The sequence below is a fragment of the Gymnoscopelus braueri genome, assembly GCF_963280865.1.
Source record: "Gymnoscopelus braueri genome assembly, chromosome: 17".
Classification (NCBI taxonomy): domain Eukaryota; kingdom Metazoa; phylum Chordata; class Actinopteri; order Myctophiformes; family Myctophidae; genus Gymnoscopelus; species Gymnoscopelus braueri.
Window position 1 is genome coordinate 8,867,008 of NC_137617.1, and position 21,647 is coordinate 8,888,654.

The 21,647-nt window shown below is 42.3% G+C and overlaps 1 protein-coding gene and 1 pseudogene across 2 annotated transcripts in view; one reads left to right on the plus strand and one right to left on the minus strand.

The window, feature by feature from the left end:
- LOC308104924 (cytochrome c oxidase assembly protein COX11, mitochondrial-like) overlaps positions 1-21,647 on the minus strand; it is a 302,546-nt pseudogene that overhangs the window by 239,508 nt on the left and 41,391 nt on the right. The window lies entirely within an intron of this gene.
- LOC308104334 (syntaxin-binding protein 4-like) overlaps positions 5,719-21,647 on the plus strand; it is a gene marked incomplete at its 5' end in the record, with an annotated part of 30,155 nt that continues 14,226 nt past the window's right edge. Inside the window, 10 exons of the mRNA XM_080454750.1 lie at positions 5,719-5,782; positions 6,951-7,116; positions 9,246-9,378; positions 10,039-10,145; positions 10,840-10,919; positions 14,337-14,434; positions 15,051-15,147; positions 17,003-17,127; positions 20,012-20,101; positions 21,431-21,496. Coding sequence (XP_080310876.1) covers positions 5,719-5,782; positions 6,951-7,116; positions 9,246-9,378; positions 10,039-10,145; positions 10,840-10,919; positions 14,337-14,434; positions 15,051-15,147; positions 17,003-17,127; positions 20,012-20,101; positions 21,431-21,496 — 1,026 coding nt within the window. The remainder of the gene's footprint in view (positions 5,783-6,950; positions 7,117-9,245; positions 9,379-10,038; positions 10,146-10,839; positions 10,920-14,336; positions 14,435-15,050; positions 15,148-17,002; positions 17,128-20,011; positions 20,102-21,430; positions 21,497-21,647) is intronic.

The following is a 21,647-nucleotide window of genomic DNA, read 5'->3' on the forward strand; positions in this document are numbered from 1 at the left end:
GGGGGACGGAGCCAGGCGGCCCCTCCATGGAAACCAGGCGGCCCTGGAGGAGCAACTGTCGCTGGAGAAGATCATCCACCAGGCTCGCGATGGAGAGTAGCTCAGCCTTGATGGCACTTTTTTCATCTGCCATGGGAGGCAACAGGTATGAGAGTCCAATCTCTCAGGTAGAAATCCACGATTGTAATGGATAAACCACGACTGGAGAGGGTGAGTACGATTTGATCTCAGGGTGAAACCAGTAGAAGTATAAAAGTATAAAAGTTAGGCTAAAAACGAGCCACAGCTAACTAGCCACCAAGCTGGCTTCTAGGCTGAAGACGAGCCACAGCCAGCTAACAGGTAGCACACAGTCCTTAAGATACAAACAATAAAATAAACTGTACCGATCACTGGGATCACATACGTGATACAAAGAGGTAGATCACCGGGTTAGGATCCAGGAGTTTGGTGTAAAATGTTTGGCTGGAAATCCGTTAAAAAAGTTATTAAAAGTCACTATGTGACGGAGCGTCTCACGGAGCGTCTCGCTGAGCGTCCTGTCAGCTGTCAGCTGTTCCTGATAAGATCAATGGGGAATCCAAGCTAATAGAAACTGCAGGCTTTCTATTCCTGGAAAGTTGCAATGCAATAAAAGAAGCCATTGTTCTCGTGTTAATAAAAATCTAAATAAGAAATGTGAAATCTTGTTGGAAAAAAAAATCATGCCTAACGATGATGTCACTGGTAGACGGGTTTCTGGACTGTCCACAGCCCTCCTATGAGACACAGACCAAGTAGAAAAAAATTGTACCATTTTATCATGAGTATTATAGGTTAAAAATCGGTGAAGTCGTCCTTTAACACATGATTGGCTGGAACTGAACAAGACACAGGTAAACAGCAATTGCAATTACATACTGGCGAGAAAAGACAGGAAGCGGCAACAAGGCAAAACAGGAAACACTAGGACATCACTACATAATAAAGGTTGTTGAACAGACAGTTCATGACAGATAATGTCTCTGTGTATGAGCATTTTCTTGTGGTTGCATCTTTCCTTTTCCCCTACAAACACTAACAGAACTGACACTGCTACCAGAACAACCCGGCCCTCCCTGACGACTTCATGTAAAGTTTAGATGCTGTCTTATAAGTTGAGTCAAACAATGGGTAAAGAGCCTGCCCGGGAAGGTCCCAGGTACGATTCCCGGCAGGAAGATGCTTAAGCCCTAACTGCTCTCCCTCATTCTCCCCCATGAGAAGCACTCTGCTGGGTGAAGCTGAAAACTGAAATTAGCTAATAAGGTGGAGTCAAATAATCTCCTGCTGGTTTTATTTCTATTTTCAATTATATTACGGGTGATAGCCAACAGGGGTAGCCATTATGATCTCATGCTGGTTTTATTATTTTCTATTTTTACGAAAAAACATCACATGGATGCACCTGGGACGCATCATCAGTTTTGTAGCCTGGGGTCATCGGGTGTTTCGGGTCTCGCAACATACACCCACACCCAGGTAACCACGCCGGGGTTGATCAAGCAGCCGACTTACGTCCCAGTAGCTACCCACGGTCAGTCCTCTTGGGGCAAGACAGGGCCCCTCAGTTCGCTTCTCCGGAACTACTCTGCCGTGACTGGGGAAGGGAAGAGGACAGGCTCTGTGGACGGGCTCCTCCTTCGTCTCACCAGGTCCAGGACCTGAGCGTTGCACCAGACTCCCCCGTTCCAAACATTTCATTCTGGCGAGATGGTTTCTTGGGCCGTGGTGGTGGCATTACCACCTGGTTACAGTTTACTGGTTACAACGCTGATCCTTGACTCTCATTTGGGATTTTTTTTTTCTTCCTATCTTTTAAATTTTGGAGATGTAAATGCAAACTCCACACAGAAAAGCCCTTTCGCCAACCCCACCTAGGGTATGGGCACTGATGACGTGGAGGCCACGAACACGGCCCCAGTGCCCACAGCGTCTACAGCGGGAATCGAACCCAGCTGACACATTAACAACATGGTTCCTTAACAGAAGTTATACTGCCAACCTTAATAATAATGTTTATTGTCCCCAAGGGGAAAATTGTCGTTAAAACAACAAAAACCACATAACAACATGACAACAAAAACAACATATCACAAAGACAAAAACATGAGGTCCTTGACTGATAAGATAATTTATGCTTGTTTGTTATTGTATCATTTGTTATAAACCTGTAAACCTGACCGCATTTGGATTTATTCTGTTACTCCAACTCCAGAGTTGTTGGTACATCTGACGGAATTCAATGTGCTCTCCACAGGGCAAGCGGAAAGGGCTCTGTTAAACGGATACTAGGCAGGATCAGAGATCTGTGTGAGTACACACACTCCCCCCATACTAACTTTGCTACTCATGATGTCGGAAACCAGTTTATTAAATTGAGTGCCAATGACGTCTTTTCTCAAAGGAACTAGGAGATAACGCTATTCAAAAAGTTGCTGCTCCATTCACTTCAATGTTAAAAAATTAACAGAGAAAAAAATTACTCAAATCCTGTGAAAAACACTGTATTTTTTTGTGAAAGATGACATTTTCAAACATCAAACAACACATGTCAACGAGGTCACAATGACCTTGTTGACATTTGTGAAACCACACCTGAATCACCTCAGTGATTAGCAACAGGGGATCAATCATACTGAAGATAAATATTCTGTGACTACTTGAAAGGGTAAAATAATATCAAAATCCTGGCACAGGGATCAACAAGCTTGAAATAAGTCTGGCACTGAATGAGTTGATCCCTTGGACATGAATACTAGACAATTTGAATCTGTACACATCTGAATCTTTAGACCTGGGTTTGATGGATATCTTTTTTGACTGCTTGGATTTTCCTTCCATGAGTGATGGCTCAGACTATCCTGGATAGGCCTATCACTTCAGATGAGATATATAATGCTGCTACATTACAGTATGTAAAGTGGATACTGTCCTGGCCCGGATGGTTTCCCTACAGAATGAATTTGCCCCAAAGCTTAGTCCTTTGCTTGTTGCTTTGTTTGTGGACAGCTTAGAGTCCTCCTCCCATTGACCCTTTGTCTACTTTGCAACGTGGTACTAGACATGGTTGCCCTCTGTTCGCACTGCTCTTCACGCTTGTTATGGAACCTTTGGCAGGCCTGGAACGAAGGGAATTATTTCCATGCTTTACGCCGCTATTTGTGATATGGAAGGAAAAAGGGTTAGGCTTAGGTAAAGGGACTTATTATTTAAACACAACCATACCAGAAGAGTGATGGACTGACATGCAGTACTTCCAGCGGATCCACTCAGTTCAAGATTGTCCATCGTTTGTGCTTGTCTAAGGTTAGGCTATATCCTGGATCTTTACCGCAGTCGATCCTACTTGTGACAGATGTAAGCAAGCCACTGCTAGTCTCTTCCACTTGTTTGGTCTATAAGCACCACCGATAAGCTACGTTTCGTATGGCATATTGCTGTGGGCTAGCACACAGGAACACTTTGAGAATGCATCGAAATGGCTTGCATTAAACAAAAGAAAAGGGGGCGGGCCTCCGCAGGACTCTTGACGCTGATTGGATTATGACATTCGGTAGGTGGTTTGAAGTAACACCTTTTGATGTAACACCATAGAATAGTCAATCACAGCTTTTAGAGTTACACACAGTGATATAATCATCATTTTCTCTCTCTTTCTCCCCGGTGTGCGTTGCCCCATTGCACAGATGGAGCATCCATCACTGCTTTTACCTCTTGAACTCTGGGAATAGACTCTATGCACAGCAGACATATGGGGAATGAATTGGGCCCCTTCCTTACTTCCTTCACAGGTGTTACCAATGATACTAATTAAGGCTCTGTTCCATTTAGTGTGGCATAGTGGTTGTCTTATTTTCAAGGACCCCCATAACTCTGAGAGTGTACAAATGGAACCAAATGGGTCCATTTGGTTCCATTTGTACACTCTCAGAGTTACACACCCACCATAAGGGGCCATTGGGGTACCGTGGTTCCGTGGAACTGCACCAGACTTATATACGTGTGTATTTATTTAATATGTTAATATTTAAAACTTTTTTCTTTACTTTTTCTTTTTCTCGTCTATTATGCTATCCTACTACTATAATTGACAAAAGCTCCGAAGTTCGTCCGGGATTCGCAAGCACAGGATCACTCCACATGCCTCCAAGACCTGCCACAGACTGTTGATCAGAGCTAAGGCTATTATTTAGGCATCTTACCCCACCTCGATCGGTGATCAGACTCTCGGCTTGATTCATTCTCTGATTTGCCTATCAGACCCTCAGCCTGATCTGCAGGTTGCCATAGCAACCAGATACAGGAAGTTTGACCTCTTTATCACACGACCGAGGTTGGGAGGTTGGGACCAAAGGTTAGGGCCGCAAAGCAAAGGGGGGAGGGGAGAAGAGGAGAGGCCAGAGAGGCCGGACTTCGCATGACATGTGTGCAGAGCTATGACTACACAATCAGGTGCTACTTGCCATTGATGATGAGCTGTCACAAATGGGAAGTAGTATATCCAACTACAAGATGCCACAGCCAAGACCGCTAACTGAGCAAGAAAAGCTGGCACAAGTCTTCAGATATGAACAATTCAACAAAACAGAACAGGAACAAATTGTAAAGTTGCTTAGTCCTCAGCTAAATGTGGAACAGATGGAACTCTGAAGCTGTCTATCGGGCAGTCCATGCACCAAAGGAAGACCCCATTACGAGACAGTTAATTCTCGTAATTACTTTAAAAGTAACCTACTTTTAAAGTAATTGCAGCTACGATTATAGCAGAGAATGGCATTGTGCTATGTGTCGGCAGCACAGGCTTGGCTGCTCAAAATCTTGATGGTGGTAGGACAGCACATTCAAGATTTAAGATCCCAATCCTCATCTTTGAAGACTCTGTCTGTGATATCAAAGCCGAGTCCTCTCTGGCTAAACTAATCAAACAGAGCAACTTAATCATCTGGGACGAAATCTTCAACGTTAACGGCTTTAATGTTGAGTGTGTGGAAAGAACACTCAGAGACCTGATGCAGTCAGAACAGCCTTGGGGTGGCAAAACTATTCTACTGGGTGGAGACCCTAGGCACACTCTCCCTGTTATCAAGAGAGCAAGTAGGGCCGAAATAGTTAGAGCTTGCATCCAGATGTCACCACTATATCTTGCCATGAAGAAGCACAGACTTAACATCAACATGAGGATAGATACAGCTGAGAAAGACTTCTTTATTTGATATGTATCTTTTAAAACTTTTTTCTTTTTCTCATCTATAATTATGTATAATTATTATTATTTATATACTCTTTTTGAACTGCTGCATCTTAGTTTGTAGTATGTATTTACATATGTTTGTCTGTTATGTGTATTTCAAACTCAATAAAAAAATACTTTGAGCGGCCTGAACATTTTTGCCTATAATGATACAGTATGCCCAGTAAAATAGCGACATGACGTGGTTAATACTGTGAACCTAATCGTGTGTGTGTGTGTGTGTGTGTGTGTGACGTGGTTAATACTGTGAACCTAATCGTGTGTGTGTGTGGGTGTGGGTGTGGGTGTGGGTGTGTGTGGGTGTGTGTGTGTGTGTGTGTGTGTGTGTGTGTGTGTGTGTGTGTGTGTGTGTGTGTGTGTGTGTGTGTGTGTGTGTGTGTGTGTGTGTGTGTGTGTGTGTGTGTGTGTGTGTGTGTGTGTCCATCAGGAAGGAGTTTTCCGAGTTGATGGAGAAATATTGGTCTAACGTCGCACACTCAGGCCGGGTCTCTCCTACACAGATCTCCACAGGTGAGCTCACATTCACTCTGTTTTCCTCTATGGGGCCAATATTTGGCTGATTGTCTCATTGATGTCTGTTAACCGTGAGCTTGTAGATCTGCTATTAAAAAAAAAAAAAAAAACTAAACATGTGTGCAAATCTTTGAATATATAATAATTTGTTCCTGGGGGTCCCTGGGCGGGGAGGGGGGTTTGCGGACAAATGCATATCATTTTGGGGGTCCTTGACATGAAAAACGTTTGAGAACCACTGATATTATTATAGCAACATAAGTATGTTTGCTTTAAAAATATATATAAATAAATAATGGTTACAGCAAAAAATCTAAAATGACACAGTATATGCGTTCCCGGATTGAATGGGTTAAGTGCCTATAAGAGACTATGGGTTGCCTCCAAGTGCTGCTGCAGCTTTGATGGATTTGTATATTATTTTGACAGCGCTATCATCAGTGTTGTGTACATTAAATGTTGTTTCGTCACCTTGAAATAATGGCCTATGTAAAAAAAAAATCTGAAAACAGAAATAACTGAACCAAAACAAACGTAATCATTTCACCCAAAACGTGACTTTGTATGTCAATATGACTATTAACATACAAATAACGCTGTCTGTCAGTTTCGTAACATAAGAGAATTAAATGACTTTGACTTTGACTTAGGCCAATTTGTTTTTGCCTAAAAAGTCACGTTGTCTTTAACAAAAAAAGAAACGCATGGGTTCCTGAGGCTACGTTGTCTTTGACTAAGGCAACATAAAATGGCCTATAGGTCACACTCTTAACAGGCCATTATACTGTGGGATGGGAACAGCATGATCTTTTCGATATGAATATAGGCGATTTTACCAGAGGTGGCCAGTGTACTGTATATAGCTGATTTAGGCAAAAACATAATTTTCCTCAAAAAATGACGTTGGCCATTATTTTACGAAGGTGACTGTTTGTTTGTTTGTTTCCATATTGTCTTTGCATATAATATATAGCATTTTTGTTAAAGGGATAGTTAAAATGTTTTAATTTTCTATCAATTACACACCCCATGAAGCCTTGAATTGATGGAGATTTTTTTAGTTTTTGTCGCATTCCTGAGCCAATATTTTGATGATGGTTCTCTCGCTCTCGCTCTTGCTCTCTCTCGCGCTCTCTCTCTCTCGCGCTCTCTCTCTATACTGTAGGTAAGCTGGCAGAGGCCTCCTCCTCTGCGTGCTCCTCGCGGTCGGAAAGCCCCCAGCTCCTCCTCTGCCCCAAGGAGGCAGTGACGACTCCCACGCATTTGCCCCCCTACACCCCCAACCCCACTTTCAGCACCCTGCACAGCGCCCGCGCCACGCACGTTTTCAGGTAAGTGGAACCCAGACCAGTGTGGTTCACATCTCCCATTCACATTTTACATGGTGGTTCATCACTGGTTGTGGAAAAAATGAATAAAATCCTACTCCTGTTTGGAGGATTTATTTGGTAAAGTTCTCTGGCTCTTTCTCAGACCTGGAGGTTCATCACTTGTTCATCACTGCTCTGGTCCTAAGGATTCCTGGTACTGCTGGTTTGCTATGCTCTGGTTCCCAAACCTTTTAGCTCGAGACCCAAAAGAAACGTTTTATTGTCAAACTAGTGAAAATAGCAGATCTACAAGCGCCAGTGAGCTTCAGTACTTCTTAAACGTTTTATTTTATTTCATTTTTTAATGATTCCTTTTTTATTTGATTTTTTAACGAAGATTAAACTTTTCTTTTTACCTGCAACCCCAAAAATGGGTCCCGACACACTGTTTGGGAAACACTGCTCTAGTAGTCTCGCGTGGCCAGACTGTTGCCTCCCACAATTTTCAAATGTTTCCGGTCATACAGTCTGGGACTCAGAAGCTCTGATCATGATTAAAATAAAGCGGATGTAAAGCCTCCTCCCCACTTCCGTTTCTTCTTTACAGTCGCGCAAATGTCTCCTAATATAAATCAAAATCATCTAAGCATATATTATAGCTTGCTGCTGAGGAGAAAAGGAAATTAAAAAATAAAATGTAAATATATTTTAAAATATGTTTTTGTGACCAGAAATGCCAGCTTCCGTTACTCGGATTTCGGGAGATGTAGTTCCAGACTCTATATAGCATTCGGAGATTGTGGAATAGTTGTCTGGCGACGCAAGACTACTGCTCTAGTACTGCTTGTCCGTCCGTCCGTCCGTCTGTCCTTCCTTCCTTCCTTCCCTGTGAATGTCTTCTGTGGTTTTTAACAGCAGCCTTTATGTTGCATTACTGCCACCTACTGTACTTATGTCTGCTTTGTTATATCATCTTCTCAGTGGAATTACATACAGTCTTACATGCTTTTGTCAAAGCAGAGGTTTTGTTTTGTTCAGCTCCTTTCCTTTTTTCCTCTGGTTCCCTTTGCACCATTTAATTCCCCTCCAGTCTCTTCACAGCTTCCGCGTACAACATTTTATTTTCTTTCCTTACCTTGATTTCCCTGATTCTTTTAGGGCATTGTGCAGATTAGTGGTGGAAAATATAATCGATTCAGCAATTAATCGTGATTCACAAATGTCAAAAATCGATTATTTAAAAAAAATCACACCCAGTGTGAAGTGAGTGGTGCTATTTATGAGTTATTAATTTCATCATGCATCTCGGTAGCCAATCGCAGCACGTCCTGCGAAGTGACGTGCTTACAGTTTTTACATCCTACTATATAATTGGAGTAACCTCTGTCTGTCTTGGGTGGTGGGTGGTCGACCGGGTATGGGCTAGTTATTATTAATTTCATCATGTGTCTCGCTAGCCAATCACAGCACCTCCTGCAAAGCTTAGCCTATGGGCGTGTTTTCCACAGCATGGCGTCACAGCGAAAGACAAATTTTCACGACGGAAAGAAAAACTTTCACCACGAATGGGTCCTAAACCCTCTTATAGGAGCGGTTGCACCGCTCAAAAATAAATAAATATATATATTCAAAAGATTTGTTTTCATCATATCGCTAATTGCATAGAGCAGCAGCCATATTTTGGTTGATTATCAGAATATTGAGAAGCCTTTGTTATAAGTCAGTATTATTTTCTTGTTGGTTTTCTGCAATTGTTGCTGTTGGCAAATATAACCTTCCAGTTGACAGTGACACATCTCTTCCATTAGTTTTTATTATCAATAAAAGATAATTGAAGTAAATGAATCGCGAATCGCAATTTAATTGAATCGTAGCCCTCAGAATCGAATTGAATGCATAGTGGTCTCCTTTACAGTTATTACATTTTACTGGTACTTGGTCTTCTTCACACTCCTTTCTGTTGCATTCCACCTTTCCACATCTCCCACACTTTCTGTCTCCTCTGCATCCCTTTGAATGTGATATCTCAGGAACACCTTGATGGAACAAACGTCCACTTGGACTCATGGATGAACTGATTAGAAGTATTGATTGATTGATGACTTTATTGATTTGTTTCTTATTTTCTTATTTATAATTTTCTTGTCCAGTGACGGTGTCATTCAGCTGATCTGCGTCTCCAAGGGAACAGGCTTGGGACTCCTCCTCAAGGGTGGAGCCAATCGCTCTGAAGGACCAATGGTGTTCATTCAGGAAATAGTTCCTGGAGGTGACTGTCAGAAGGTGAATTGCTTCACTCTCTAGCTTAATAATAGTAATATAAAAAACTGGTCTTCAACATGGGGTCCAGGACCCCTAGGGCGTCCTCAGTTACTACATGGGGGCCGCCAGTTTGTTTTGTGGATTTCTTTTAAAATATGTATTTATTATATTATATTAGGTATATTATATGTATTTTCTCTTCTTCTCCGCAAGTGCTGACGTTTTTACCACTGAGCTAATGCCTGCTTGCTCTGGGGAGAAATGTAATTTTGACCCATTTTCCTTATGAGGAACATTTTCCTGGTCCTCATTTATGATAAAACAAAATTGAGTTAGGCTTACAATTAAGAAAAGATTCAGGTTGCAGTTAGGGTTAGGATTAGACACTTAGAGGTCAGGTTTGGGGGTTACGGTTAGGAGTTATGCCTGATTTCTACTTAGTTGTGCACCGAAAATAGCAGATTTATGTACAAGCTGTGAGCTTGAAGATCGCCTTGTAGATAATGGTTTAGGGTTAAAAATAGCAAAAAAACATTCATAGAATCGGCTTCCTAAAAGTTGATGTTCTCCCAAGTATAGTAATACAAGAGTGTGTGTGTGCGTGTGTGTGTGTGTGTGTGTGTGTGTGTGTGTGTGTGTGTGTGTGTGTGTGTGTGTGTGTGTGTGTATGTCTGTGTTCAGGATGGCAGGCTACAGGCTGGGGACCAGCTGGTGTCCATCAACAAGGAGTCTCTGATTGGACTGACGTACGAGGAGGCCCGCAACGTCCTGACACGCACCACACTCAGGTAGGACAACAGCTAGACAGACAGACAGACAGACAGACAGACAGACAGACAGACAGACAGACAGACATCTGGAGTGTAGACCAGGGGTCTTCAACGTTTTTCAGCCCAAGGACCCCCTAGCTGAGAGACAGATGTAGCAGGGACCCCCCCCACTACATATTCTATAAAACTGTGTTGCAGATTCATTTTTTTCATAGATAGTTGGATTCATGTTAATGTGTTTTTTCAGATAGTTAACATTTTAAACCCTCAATATTTAGTCAACCATTGGCTCTGTTCCTGGTCTGCTCTTTTTCCCCTCCACATCAACTCTCCGAAAATAGTGCAATTACTGCAATTACTGCAGCAACGCCTCGCGCTGCGAGGCGTTGTGAGCTTGTAGATCGGCTATTTTCGGCTAATGTTCACCATCACACAAAGATTTGGTGGACCCCTGTAGTAGCTCTAAGGACCCTCTAGGGGCCTCTTCAACAGGGGGTCCCTCAAATGTATGTGTGTGTGTGTGTGTGTGTGTGTGTGTGTGTGTGTGTGTGTGTGTGTGTGTGTGTGTGTGTGTGTGTGTGTGTGTGTGTGTGTGTGTGTGTGTGTGTGTGTGTGTGTGTGTGTGTGTGTGTGTGTGTGTCGCATCGTCCCCCAGACCAGACCCAACGGTGGAGATTGCCTTCATCAGACGGACGTCTTCTTCCGGTTCCAGCGGTGGACCCCAGAGCCCCAGCTCTCTGCAGGGGCCTCCTACTGCCGGGCGGGGGGCCCGGACCAGCACCATGGGCTCCGGTAAGACACACAGCCTCACCCTGGTGGTCCCCCAAATCCCATCCGGTCCAAACCGCAGACCCTGTCTGCAGTCAGCCTCAGCCAGGTCAGAGAGACGAACTAGTTCAGGGGTTCTCAAACCCCATCTGAATTATTATTATATTTTTATGCCTTTGGGAGAGAGATGGGGGGGGGGGGGGGTGACACGTAACAAAGGTCGTCGGGAACGGGACTCGAACCCGCAACGCGCTGTCAGGCTGGATTACCTAGGGTGCCTGAAAACATTTTGCCAGGGACCCTCAGAAGGGAAGATTTATGTTTTAAAAAAATATCATAATATATTTCCAAACATTTTCAATTTTCAAGCTCACAACATTTCAGCTGTGAGCTTGTAGATCTGTTACTTTAGAATAGCCCTAGGGGTCCCGGACCCCCTGTTGAAGACCCCTGCATTAGATGGTGGGCCAGAACCTAATCAAGGGCTAATTTAGGACCGGGAACATGTGACAAACCACCTTAATAATATACAATACCTATATTGTTATAAAAGTTAATAAATAGATGTGTGTGTGTGGTGTAACTGCTGATAGAAATGTGTGTGTAATCAAGTATTACACTGTCTCTGTCGGGTGGAAACCTCGTATGTCACATTCAAAAGTAGCAAAAGTAGCAGATCTACAAGCTTGCGGATCTGCTACTTTGATGCTTTTGTGTGACGCTGTAGTGTGATCAAGTAGGGCGTTAATTTACGAGAAAACACAAAAAGTTAGGATATGGAGATGAGAGGTTTCTGCCCGACAGCGACGATACGTGTAGATAGAAGGCACTGTGCCTTAGCAAGGTTATTATAGTTAAAGACAACTAATGAAATAACGAAAACTAATAAATTAAAAAATCATTTTAGTTGACTGAACTAAATAAAAGCTAGAATTAAAAGAAAACGATAGCTAACAGAAAACGTATTGTGTGTAACTGAATATATATTTTTAAATGGTATCTTTTGTTGAGTTTTTATTACACAATACTTACTCTGACCTTTTTTAAATCCTGCACCTGACAAATAACACAAAGTATGAAAAAAACTAAAACTAACACTAAAACTAATAAAAACTATTCTAAAATTGAACTAATAAAAACTAAACTAAAACGAAACTAATAAAAACAAGCAAACCCGCTCTAAAAACGTATTAAAACGAATTGGATTAGAAAATAAATTGTCAACAAAAAATTAACTATAATGAAAAATCCAAAACTATTATAACCTTTGCACTTAGAAAGTATTTACCTCATCTATTTAAAAAGAATGTTTTATCTGGACTGGAGACTCCCTTTCACCCAAGAGCGCTTTCATTGTTCAAGGTCTCTTCTTAGAAAGGTGAATCACAGTTTTGGTTAGTTTTTTTTAAACGTCAGAAACGTTTTTCATCCTAAAGTCTTAACTCATTCAGTGCCAATGAAAAAAAAAAAAAAAAAAAAAAGATGCGACGCATTGTGAGCTTGTAGATCGGCTATTTTCAAATGGCCGAAATGTATATAGGGCTGAAGTGGTTAATGTATGTTTTGTAATAATAATCAAAGTATAACTAGTAACTAAAGTTGTCAAATAATTGTAGTGGAGTAAAAGTACAATAGTTGCCTCTGAGATGTAGCCTGGTAAACCCTCCCTCCGGAAATCTAATTTCTATTTGATTCCTGGAGTGAGTCTGGCATGAACCGCCTCTCTGCAATATTGGCTGTATATGCCAAACGGCCGCGCCTATCAGCGTCGTCGCACATCGTTCTGTGATTGACAGCGACAGTTGGCCAATCAGGTGGCGAGTTCGAGTGAGCCCAAAACACGAACGGCAGCCATCTTTTTCTGTGGGCAGTTTTCTCCGCTATTTTTTTACTTCAAAAAGCTCTCTAACTTCTATTTTGAGGCACGGAATTTACTTATAAGATATCGTTTGGATAGAATGTAGTTGTTTAACTTCATATATGTGGTCAATTAATCATGACAAAGCCTATTTAAAAAAAAAAAATTAGAGAACCGGTAGGGGCGGGCAGTGACACCATTGTACCCGAAAAAGGCAACCCATTTTGGGTATGGCTGTCTCAAAAGTCCCGTCGCGTCACATTAAGACTGGTGAACTGCTGATTGGCTGAAGGGGAAAAATTATCATTGGCTGAAGGGGTTGTCAGTCAACGGTATTACTCCCGCCCAACTCCAGCACAGCCAATATTGCAGACAGGCGGATCAGGCCAGACTCACTCCTGAAATGAAATGGAATTGAGATTTCCGGAGGGAGGGTTTACCAGGCTATCTGAGATGTAGTGGAGTAGAAGTAAAAGTACTGAAAATGGGAAATACTGCAGTAAAGTAAAAATTCCTCAAAAGTGTACTAATAAGTACAGTACTTGAGTAAATGTACAGTTACTTATTTACACCACTGGGAGCAACTACACCTTTTGTTTTGAAGAGAGAAGAGAGGAGAGGGAAAGAGACAAACAAAGGGATAGAGAGGCAGATAGATGCCAGATGGGGCCCGGTGCGCTCGCCTTGTGGCGGAGGAAAAGAGGCCAGCAGGAGGTCTGGCCTCTGATTGGCCCAGGAGGTGTGAGCGCGTGGCGAAACGCGGCCCCGCTGACGTTATATCTGTCTTTCTGTGATGTCATCGACCTGACCCTCTAGCCAGGGACACCGGGCAGACTGTGGGGCCCGCTTCACAATGCACTGGAAAACAAACTATATAGGCTCTATGCACAGCAGCCATATTGGAAATTGCTGGTTCACTTCATACATTTAACTTCCTTGCTCTTTAGAGCCGCATACTTTCCTTTGAAGTCAAAAGGCAGAGCAGGTGTCAAACACAGAACCAAAACGGCCTGGAGATGCCGGCCAAACTCAAACTTTTGGGCGGTCTGAAGCCTATTTTTTAAGATCTTGGGGGTGCCGGACAACCAAGAACAGGCTTAGGTTAAAATAGCATTGAACCAAAGGGAGTGTAAAATGAAACCAAATGGACCCTTACGGGTCCATTTGGTTTCATTTTATGCTCTCAAGAGTTAAATTATTGTTAAACATCTGCATTACTTAATTAAAGAAATACAGCATGGAATTGTGGACAACATCTTATTCAGCGACAACAAAATATTCAAAGTTTTGGGTCTGAGAGGCTAAATCTTGGCTAAACCAAGAACATGTCCATAGTTTAGCCACTGCGCCCTCCGGTGGACAGCTTTGTAGACAGAGTGACATACTGTACGTGCACACAGGCACACAATTACTAAAGCGTCAAATGAATAAAATGCATTTATTCATGCATTTGTTCTCTCTCTCTCTCTCTCTCTCTCTCTCTCTCTCTCTCTCTCTCTCTCTCTCTCTCTCTCCCTCCCCCTCTATCTCTCTGGTTGTCTGTGTCTCTCTCTCCCTCTCTCTCTCCACCCCCCTGTCTCCAGTCTCTGCATCCTGTGGTGTGCCAGTAGACAGTCAGTCCCCAGACAGGAAGTGTTCCATCACAACCAGCAGTTGCCTCAAACTGGAGCGACTGGAGCAGGTCTGTCTGTCTGTCTGTCTGTCTGTCTGTCTGTCTGTCTGTCTGTCTGTCTGTCTGTCTGTCTGTCTGTCTGTCTGTCTGTCTGTCTGTCACTCACTGTCTGTCTGTCTGTCTGTCTGTCTGTCTGTCTGTCTGTCTGTCTGTCACTGTCTGTCTGTCTGTCTGTCTGTCTGTCTGTCTGTCTGTCTGTCTGTCTGTCTGTCTGTCTGTCTGTCTGTCTGTCTGTCTGTCTGTCTGTCTGTCTGTCACTGTCTGCCTTCTGTGGTTAGAAAAATCTAATGGATCAATAATCTATTAGTGTGACCCTGAGAGGATCAATAGTTGATATCCCATCCAGTGCACTCAGTCATGTCACACGTGTGTGTGTGTGTGTGTGTGTGTGTGTGTGTGTGTGTGTGTGTGTGTGTGTGTGTGTGTGTGTGTGTGTGTGTGTGTGTGTGTGTGTGTGTGTGTGTGTGTGTGTGTGTGTGTGTGTGTGTGTGTGTGTGTGTGTGTGTGTGTGTGTGTGTGTGTGTGCGCGCGAACGTACGTGTTTGTCAATGTTTCATTTTCAGAGAAGTGATTTTAACATACAGGCTCACACGTGATATGTGTCCTGTGTGTGTGTGTGTTGCAGGCTCTGGACATCCTTGGCTTAAAGCCCACAGAGTGCCAGTGGCGGGCACTGTGCTGTGGACTCCATACGGACCCAGCAGGGACGGTGGACTACGCAGGTAAGAACCTCCTCCATCCACCCATCCATCCCTGATGACCTCTGTGACCTTTGTAACCTCTCCCCTCGCACCCTGTAAACAAATGTCACCTGACGTTAACTCTTATTTGTATCCGCTCACTGAGCAATGCATGACTGGGTTTGATGCTCTCATATTGTCACTGTCGGGTGGAAATCAAAATTGTTACTTTTCAGGAAATTGAAAGAATGAGACAGTGTTCCCGTGGATCCAATTAATGTATTATTTAGTCACCTATTTAGTCATCTCTTGTTAATACTTTTCATTGGTTCAATATTTAAAAATAGCCTATTTTTGCTACTTTTGTGTGACACTGTAGTTAAGTATGATGAAGTAATAGGGCATTAAAGGGATAGTTCACCCAATTCTTTTTTTATTTTTTCTATCGATTAGTCACTCCATGGAGACTTGTATTCATGGATATTTTTTAGTTTTTGTCTCATTCCTAAGCCAATAATTTGATGACCAGCGGACTGGTAGGCAGCGGTTTCGGTAGAAGACACAAAGGAGAGTCTTTGTGTCTTCCTACCGGAACCGCCACCTGTCATCAAATTATTGGCTTAGGAATGTGACATGAATGAAACAAAAAATCCATGAATTCAAGTCTCCCTGGGGTAACAAATCGATAGGAAAAACTTTTGGGGGTGAACTATCCCTTTTAATTTACAAAACGAAACATAAAAAGTTGTAATATGGAGACACCGCAACGATATCCATCTTCTCTATTAGATGGTGTTTCAAACACCAGTGGGCAAGTCAAAATCTCAAGGCACACCTGTATTCATCCCGGACAATTAGCCAGTCTAGTTGCATGCTGGTGTTGCACATTGAAAATAGCTACAGCATTGGTTCTCAAAATGGGGTCCGGGGACCCCCAGGGGTCCTTGGCGGGGCACCAGACGGTCCCCAGCTAAATAATTTAATATAGCGTCACAATCATTTTAACTACTTTAACCATTATTGTGTACTTAAGCTATTTTTGAAAAATCGTGAAAAGCCAACATTTGGAACTCAAATCTTTGCTTCTGGGGGTCCCTGGAACAAAATATTTTGAGATGGGGATCCGTGGCCAAATACATACAATACAAATTTGGGGGTCCTTGACATAAAAAAGGTTGAGAACCACTGAGCTACAGTACAAGCTGTTCACCTGTGCCATAAAGTCCTGGAAAAGTTATTTTTTGGACTGAGACAAATGGTGATCTCCAAAATGTATATAACAAAATGTATTGCTCATGAAAATAATGCAGTATTATACCAGAGGTACTTTTCTTTGATATGATACTAGTCGAATAGTTGGGGAAACAAAAAAAAAAGAAAAAGAAAAGTTTTAATGCCATAGTAATGGCCCATCTTACTATTATTATTATCCTCCTGACTTTATTTTTTATTAAAAGGGGGTCAAAAGTATGCCCAATAAAAGCCTATTATTGGGCAATGGGGATCCTTGGAGACGCTGCTGTGGTGCTGTGCTGCTGTGCCAGAAGCGCTTCCCTTAAAACGCCATAAAAATAAGGGCAGGAGGATAATAATAATAGTAATAGTAGGATGGCATTAAAACAATGCCCCCCCTAAACAAATAAAAAAAATAAAAAAAATGTTTTATTTTTATTTTTACTTTTTTAAATGTAAATTTCGACTAGTCGACTACCACTGGGTCAAATTAGTCGACCTGTAAAAATCTCTAGTCGTGTGTGTGTGTGTGTGTGTGTGTGTGTGTGTGTGTGTGTGTGTGTGTGTGTGTGTGTGTGTGTGTGTGTGTGTGTGTGTGTGTGTGTGTGTGTGTGTGTGTGTGTGTGTGTGTGTGTGTGTGTGTGTGGGGGGGGGTCGCGTGCAGACTTTGAGAGTCTGACCAGAGAGCTGTTTGGGCTTCAGTGGGAGGAGGAGTCGGAGGTCAGCCAGGGGTCAAGGTTCGCTTCTGATGAGCTTCTCAATCTGCTGGAGTCTCCCACCAACCTGCAGGTATATCCACTACACAACAATACAAACACTACATCACATCACTGCTTCTCAAACAGTGCGTTGGGACCCATTTGTTGGTCGCGGACCCATTATTTTGGGGGGGGGTCGCGAGTAAATATCCCTTTTTTTCGTTTTGTAGATCGGCTCTTTTCACTAGTTTGAGTCCCTCCCGGGGAAACCTCACATTCCTCATTTAGGTCTCGAGCTAAAAAGCACTGCATGACATTACATTCACACCTTCATTTCAAGTCGAAAATCGCTGAAGTACATTTACTCAAGTACTTTCGCCAGTCACTTTCACTTGTAATTAATTACAATTTCAGGTACTTTTACTTTGCTTGAGTATGTCCATTTCTTGATACTTTTTAACCCCCCCCCCCGACATCTAAGAGGCTTCTAACGCCACTGCATGTATTATAACTTTAGCCTTAACCCACAACTAACCCTAACCCTTTAGTTACTACAGTAGTTACTAGTTACATTACAAATGTAAACGCATCACACGATAAGAGAAAACACAGTATTGTAAAAAAAAAAAAGAGAGAGAAGAAAATACTGGATTTGTGTAAGAGAAATAATAACATTTTTTGTCTGGAAACATTTTTTGTGTTTTTTGTGTACGTGAAAATCGTATCGTGAACCTATAGAATCGTGATTCGAATCGTATCTTGAGTTGAGTGAATCATGTGTTACATGCCTATAGTCCTTATAATGTACTGTAGTTGGGCTCAACTCCTGCCCAATGATGTTATGGAGGGGTTGAACCAGGGTGTATAATTGTTACATTGCTGACTCAGCAAGGTAATGCAAGGATAAAGCAACTCCCACTGCTCTTACATAACAGCCTGCATGGAACTACTGTACCACGATCACACACACACACACACACACACACACACACACACACACACACACACACACACACACACACACACACACACACACACACACACACACACACACACACACACACACACACACACAGGCCTGGGACCCTGGCAGTCCGATACATAATGTACATCGGTGGTTCTCGAACTTATTCATGTCAAGGACCCCCAAATTGACACGTATTAGTCCGCGGACCCCCATTGATTGTTTGAATATTTTATTAGGCAAAAAAAAATCTCCTCTCGTGGGGGTCCCTGGCATTTGAAAAGATATGCCAGGGACCCCCACGAGAGAAGATTTTTTACGGATATAGCAGTGATTTTCAACCATTTTAATTTCAAGGACCCCCAGTTTGACATGCATTAGGCTACGGACCCCCATGTAATGGCATTTCTATCTCTGGGACCCCAATTTATATTGTAAAATCAATGTTAATTTAACTCTGAGAGTGTACAAATGGAACCAAATAGACTTGTTAGGGTCCATTTGGTTACATTTGTATACTCTCTGAGTTTACAGACCTGTAAGGGTCCATTTGGTTCCTAACTAACTATCATTTAGCTGGGGACCACCTGGAACTGCCTCAAGGACCCCTGTGGGTCCCCGGACACCACTTTGAGAACCACTGCTGTACATTACATTAGACTGCAGCTCATGGATTCCATATAGACACAAACATATATATGATATTTTTGCTACTTTTGTTATGACGAAGTAGGGTATTACAACAACGATATATAAAACTGTTTTATGTATAATGCACATAATATGTGTACAACAAACACCCTGGGATGACATGTCTTGTGTCATGGCATCCAGTGTGAAACCAATAGCGAAACACGTGGGTGTTCTTTTTGACTCTGAGCTCAGTGCGAGACACAGGTAAAGAGAGTTCAAATATGCTTTTTGCATTTAATAAACGATAAGATCATGTTTATCCACCGAAAATCTCAAAAAAGGTTGTTATTGCCTTAGTCTGCTTTCATTTAGATTACTGTAATGCCCTCTACTCTGGTCTCAGTACAAGCTCATTTCATCACCCGCAATTGATACAGAATGCAGCAGCCAGACTTATCACTAGGAGATTTGAGCACACATAACCACAGTTTTAGCTGCACTGCACTGGCTGCCAGTCAGAATTGATTGTAAGATTTTATTACTTTTAAAGCTCTGCACTAGGTCTGTCACCAATGGAGATGCTAAAGCCCTATATGTGCCGGTCCATAGCCTGAGGTCCTCTGATTCAGGTCCGCTGGTTGTTCCCAGGCCTATAGGTTGGTGACTAACAGTACGTTTTAACAGCGGGCGACTCTCGGGCAATCACCGGGCGACATCGTCCAAAAGATAAAGAAATTCCATCTTTCATCTCCCCCCGCCCACTTCGCCCTATCGCCAGTAGTTGCCGGCTCTCATAGACATATAATGCACTTCCGGAAAATACTATCCTGATCGCCCGCTGTTAAAACGCACCGTAAGGGTGACCAGTCCTTGGCCATTAAGGCCCCTAGACTATGGAATGGCCTGCCAGAGGACCTCAGATTAGCTCGCTCACTAACCAGTTTTAATTTAAATCTCTTTTAAAAAACTATTTTTTTTAACAGAAAAGCCTTTTTTATCCCCCCTAAGCCAGCATGTTTGTGCAGCTACTTAAAATTTCTTGTATTTCTTGTACCTCTTAAAGGTCAGAATTGTTCGTAACTATGTTCTTCTAATGATGAATCTCATATCCTCGTAGCTTGAAAGGGTGTGCCAGTTTTGTGCCAATTTGTGCCAATTTAGCACAGGTAGCCGCCACTCCAATGCCCATAAAAGGCTTTCCCTCTTCCCACTTGGTGCATCACTTCCTCGAGGTCCTCGCCGATACGCACGCCGAGTTTGATGCTTGTTGGTCCCATACAGACGGACAGACGGACAGAGATTTTTCACATCGTAGGATTGGTGAGAAAGTATTTACTTATGTATGTATGTGTGCGTGCGTGCGTGTGAATATGTGAAGCCATCTCTGTTAGACTCTGATGACGTGGAGGAGATGGAGAGACTGAAAACAGACCACATCGAGGCCCTGAGAGAGATCAAGAAACTACAGGTACACAATACGTTTTCTATGGGTTACTTTTGCGGCCATGGTCTCCAGTCCCTGAATCGCTAGCCACGCATTCAGGGTCTGGTGACACTGTCAGAGGCGGGGTTTTCTCAAGGTGAAAATCTAGCCGGCCCAATGGGGATGGGGATGACCCAGTGTGAACCAATCGCCAAAGAGTCCCATTTTGGCCACGTCCCCATCTCAGAAAACAGTGGTGGAAACTGTAACTAAGTACATTTACTTAAGTACTGTACTTAATTACAATTTTATTTATTTTATTTTAATGAAATATTTCCAATTTCCAATACTTTTACTTCTAGTCCACTACGACTGGATCTCGGATCCAAATATTGTACTTTTTCTCCACTACATTTATTTGAAACTTTAGTTACTAGTTACTTTGTAGATTTAGATTATTACAAAAGTGAAAAAAAAATAAAAATAGGAGATCTACAAGCTCACAATGCGACACATTGTGAGCTTGTAGATCTGCTATTTTCAAAAGATTTCCATACATTTTATACATTTGAAAACTTGTGAAATGGGACATTCTGCATAATGACTTTCTACTTTTGGTACTTTAAGTACATTTTGATACCAATACTTTTGTACTTTTACTCAAGTAAATTTAGAATTCCGGACTTTTACTTAACAGAGTATTTCTACATTGCAGTATTGATACTTTTACTTAAGTAAAACATTTGAGCACTTTTTCTACCACTGTCAGAAAATGGCCTCACTGAGAGGGCTTTCAGACTGAATAATGGATTGAAACTAAATCAAAATTCAGGCTGAGCGTCAGGCTATTACTTCTGTAGAGCAGCGTGTTATCGACTAGAATGGACTGAAGGGACTGTGATCAGTCTGCCTTTCCTGCATGGCCTATTTCTTACCTAAGATGTCGTTTACAAACAAGCTGCCAGAGAAGGGCATCGATTGTCTGCATACTGTACCTTTTCCCCTGTCTTACATGTAGAGCTCTGCTTCCTCATAGGACCCCCAAATTGACTTGTAATTTGGCTGTGGAACCCCATCTGAAAAGATTTTGTGCCAGGGACCCCCATATATTCCAAAAAGTTTTTTTCTTTTTTTAAAGAACATGGCAGTAACATAATAGAATTTGGAAAGAAAAATAAACTGGTAGTATAGGAAAATACATGAATTTGTCAATCAATTAATCAATAAGTGTGTGTGTGTGTGTGTGTGTGTGTGTGTGTGTGTGTGTGTGTGTGTGTGTGTGTGTGTGTGTGTGTGTGTGTGTGTGTGTGTGTGTGTGTGTGTGTGTGTGTGTGTGTGTGTGTGTGTGTGTGTGTGTGTGTGTGTGTGTGTCAGGACCAGCTGGTTGAGTCTCAGAAACGTCACCATCACCTGGAGGAAGAACTGACCAAGATCAAAATGGTCAGTGACAACACACACACACAGAATAGTATTTGGCAGATATGTGCAGAATGTTATTTTGTCATTTAACATACCTTTGGTGTGTGTGTAGTTCTGCCTTTCATAATATTGCAATTGCTCTTTGGTGATCATTCACTAGGGGGAGCTCTGG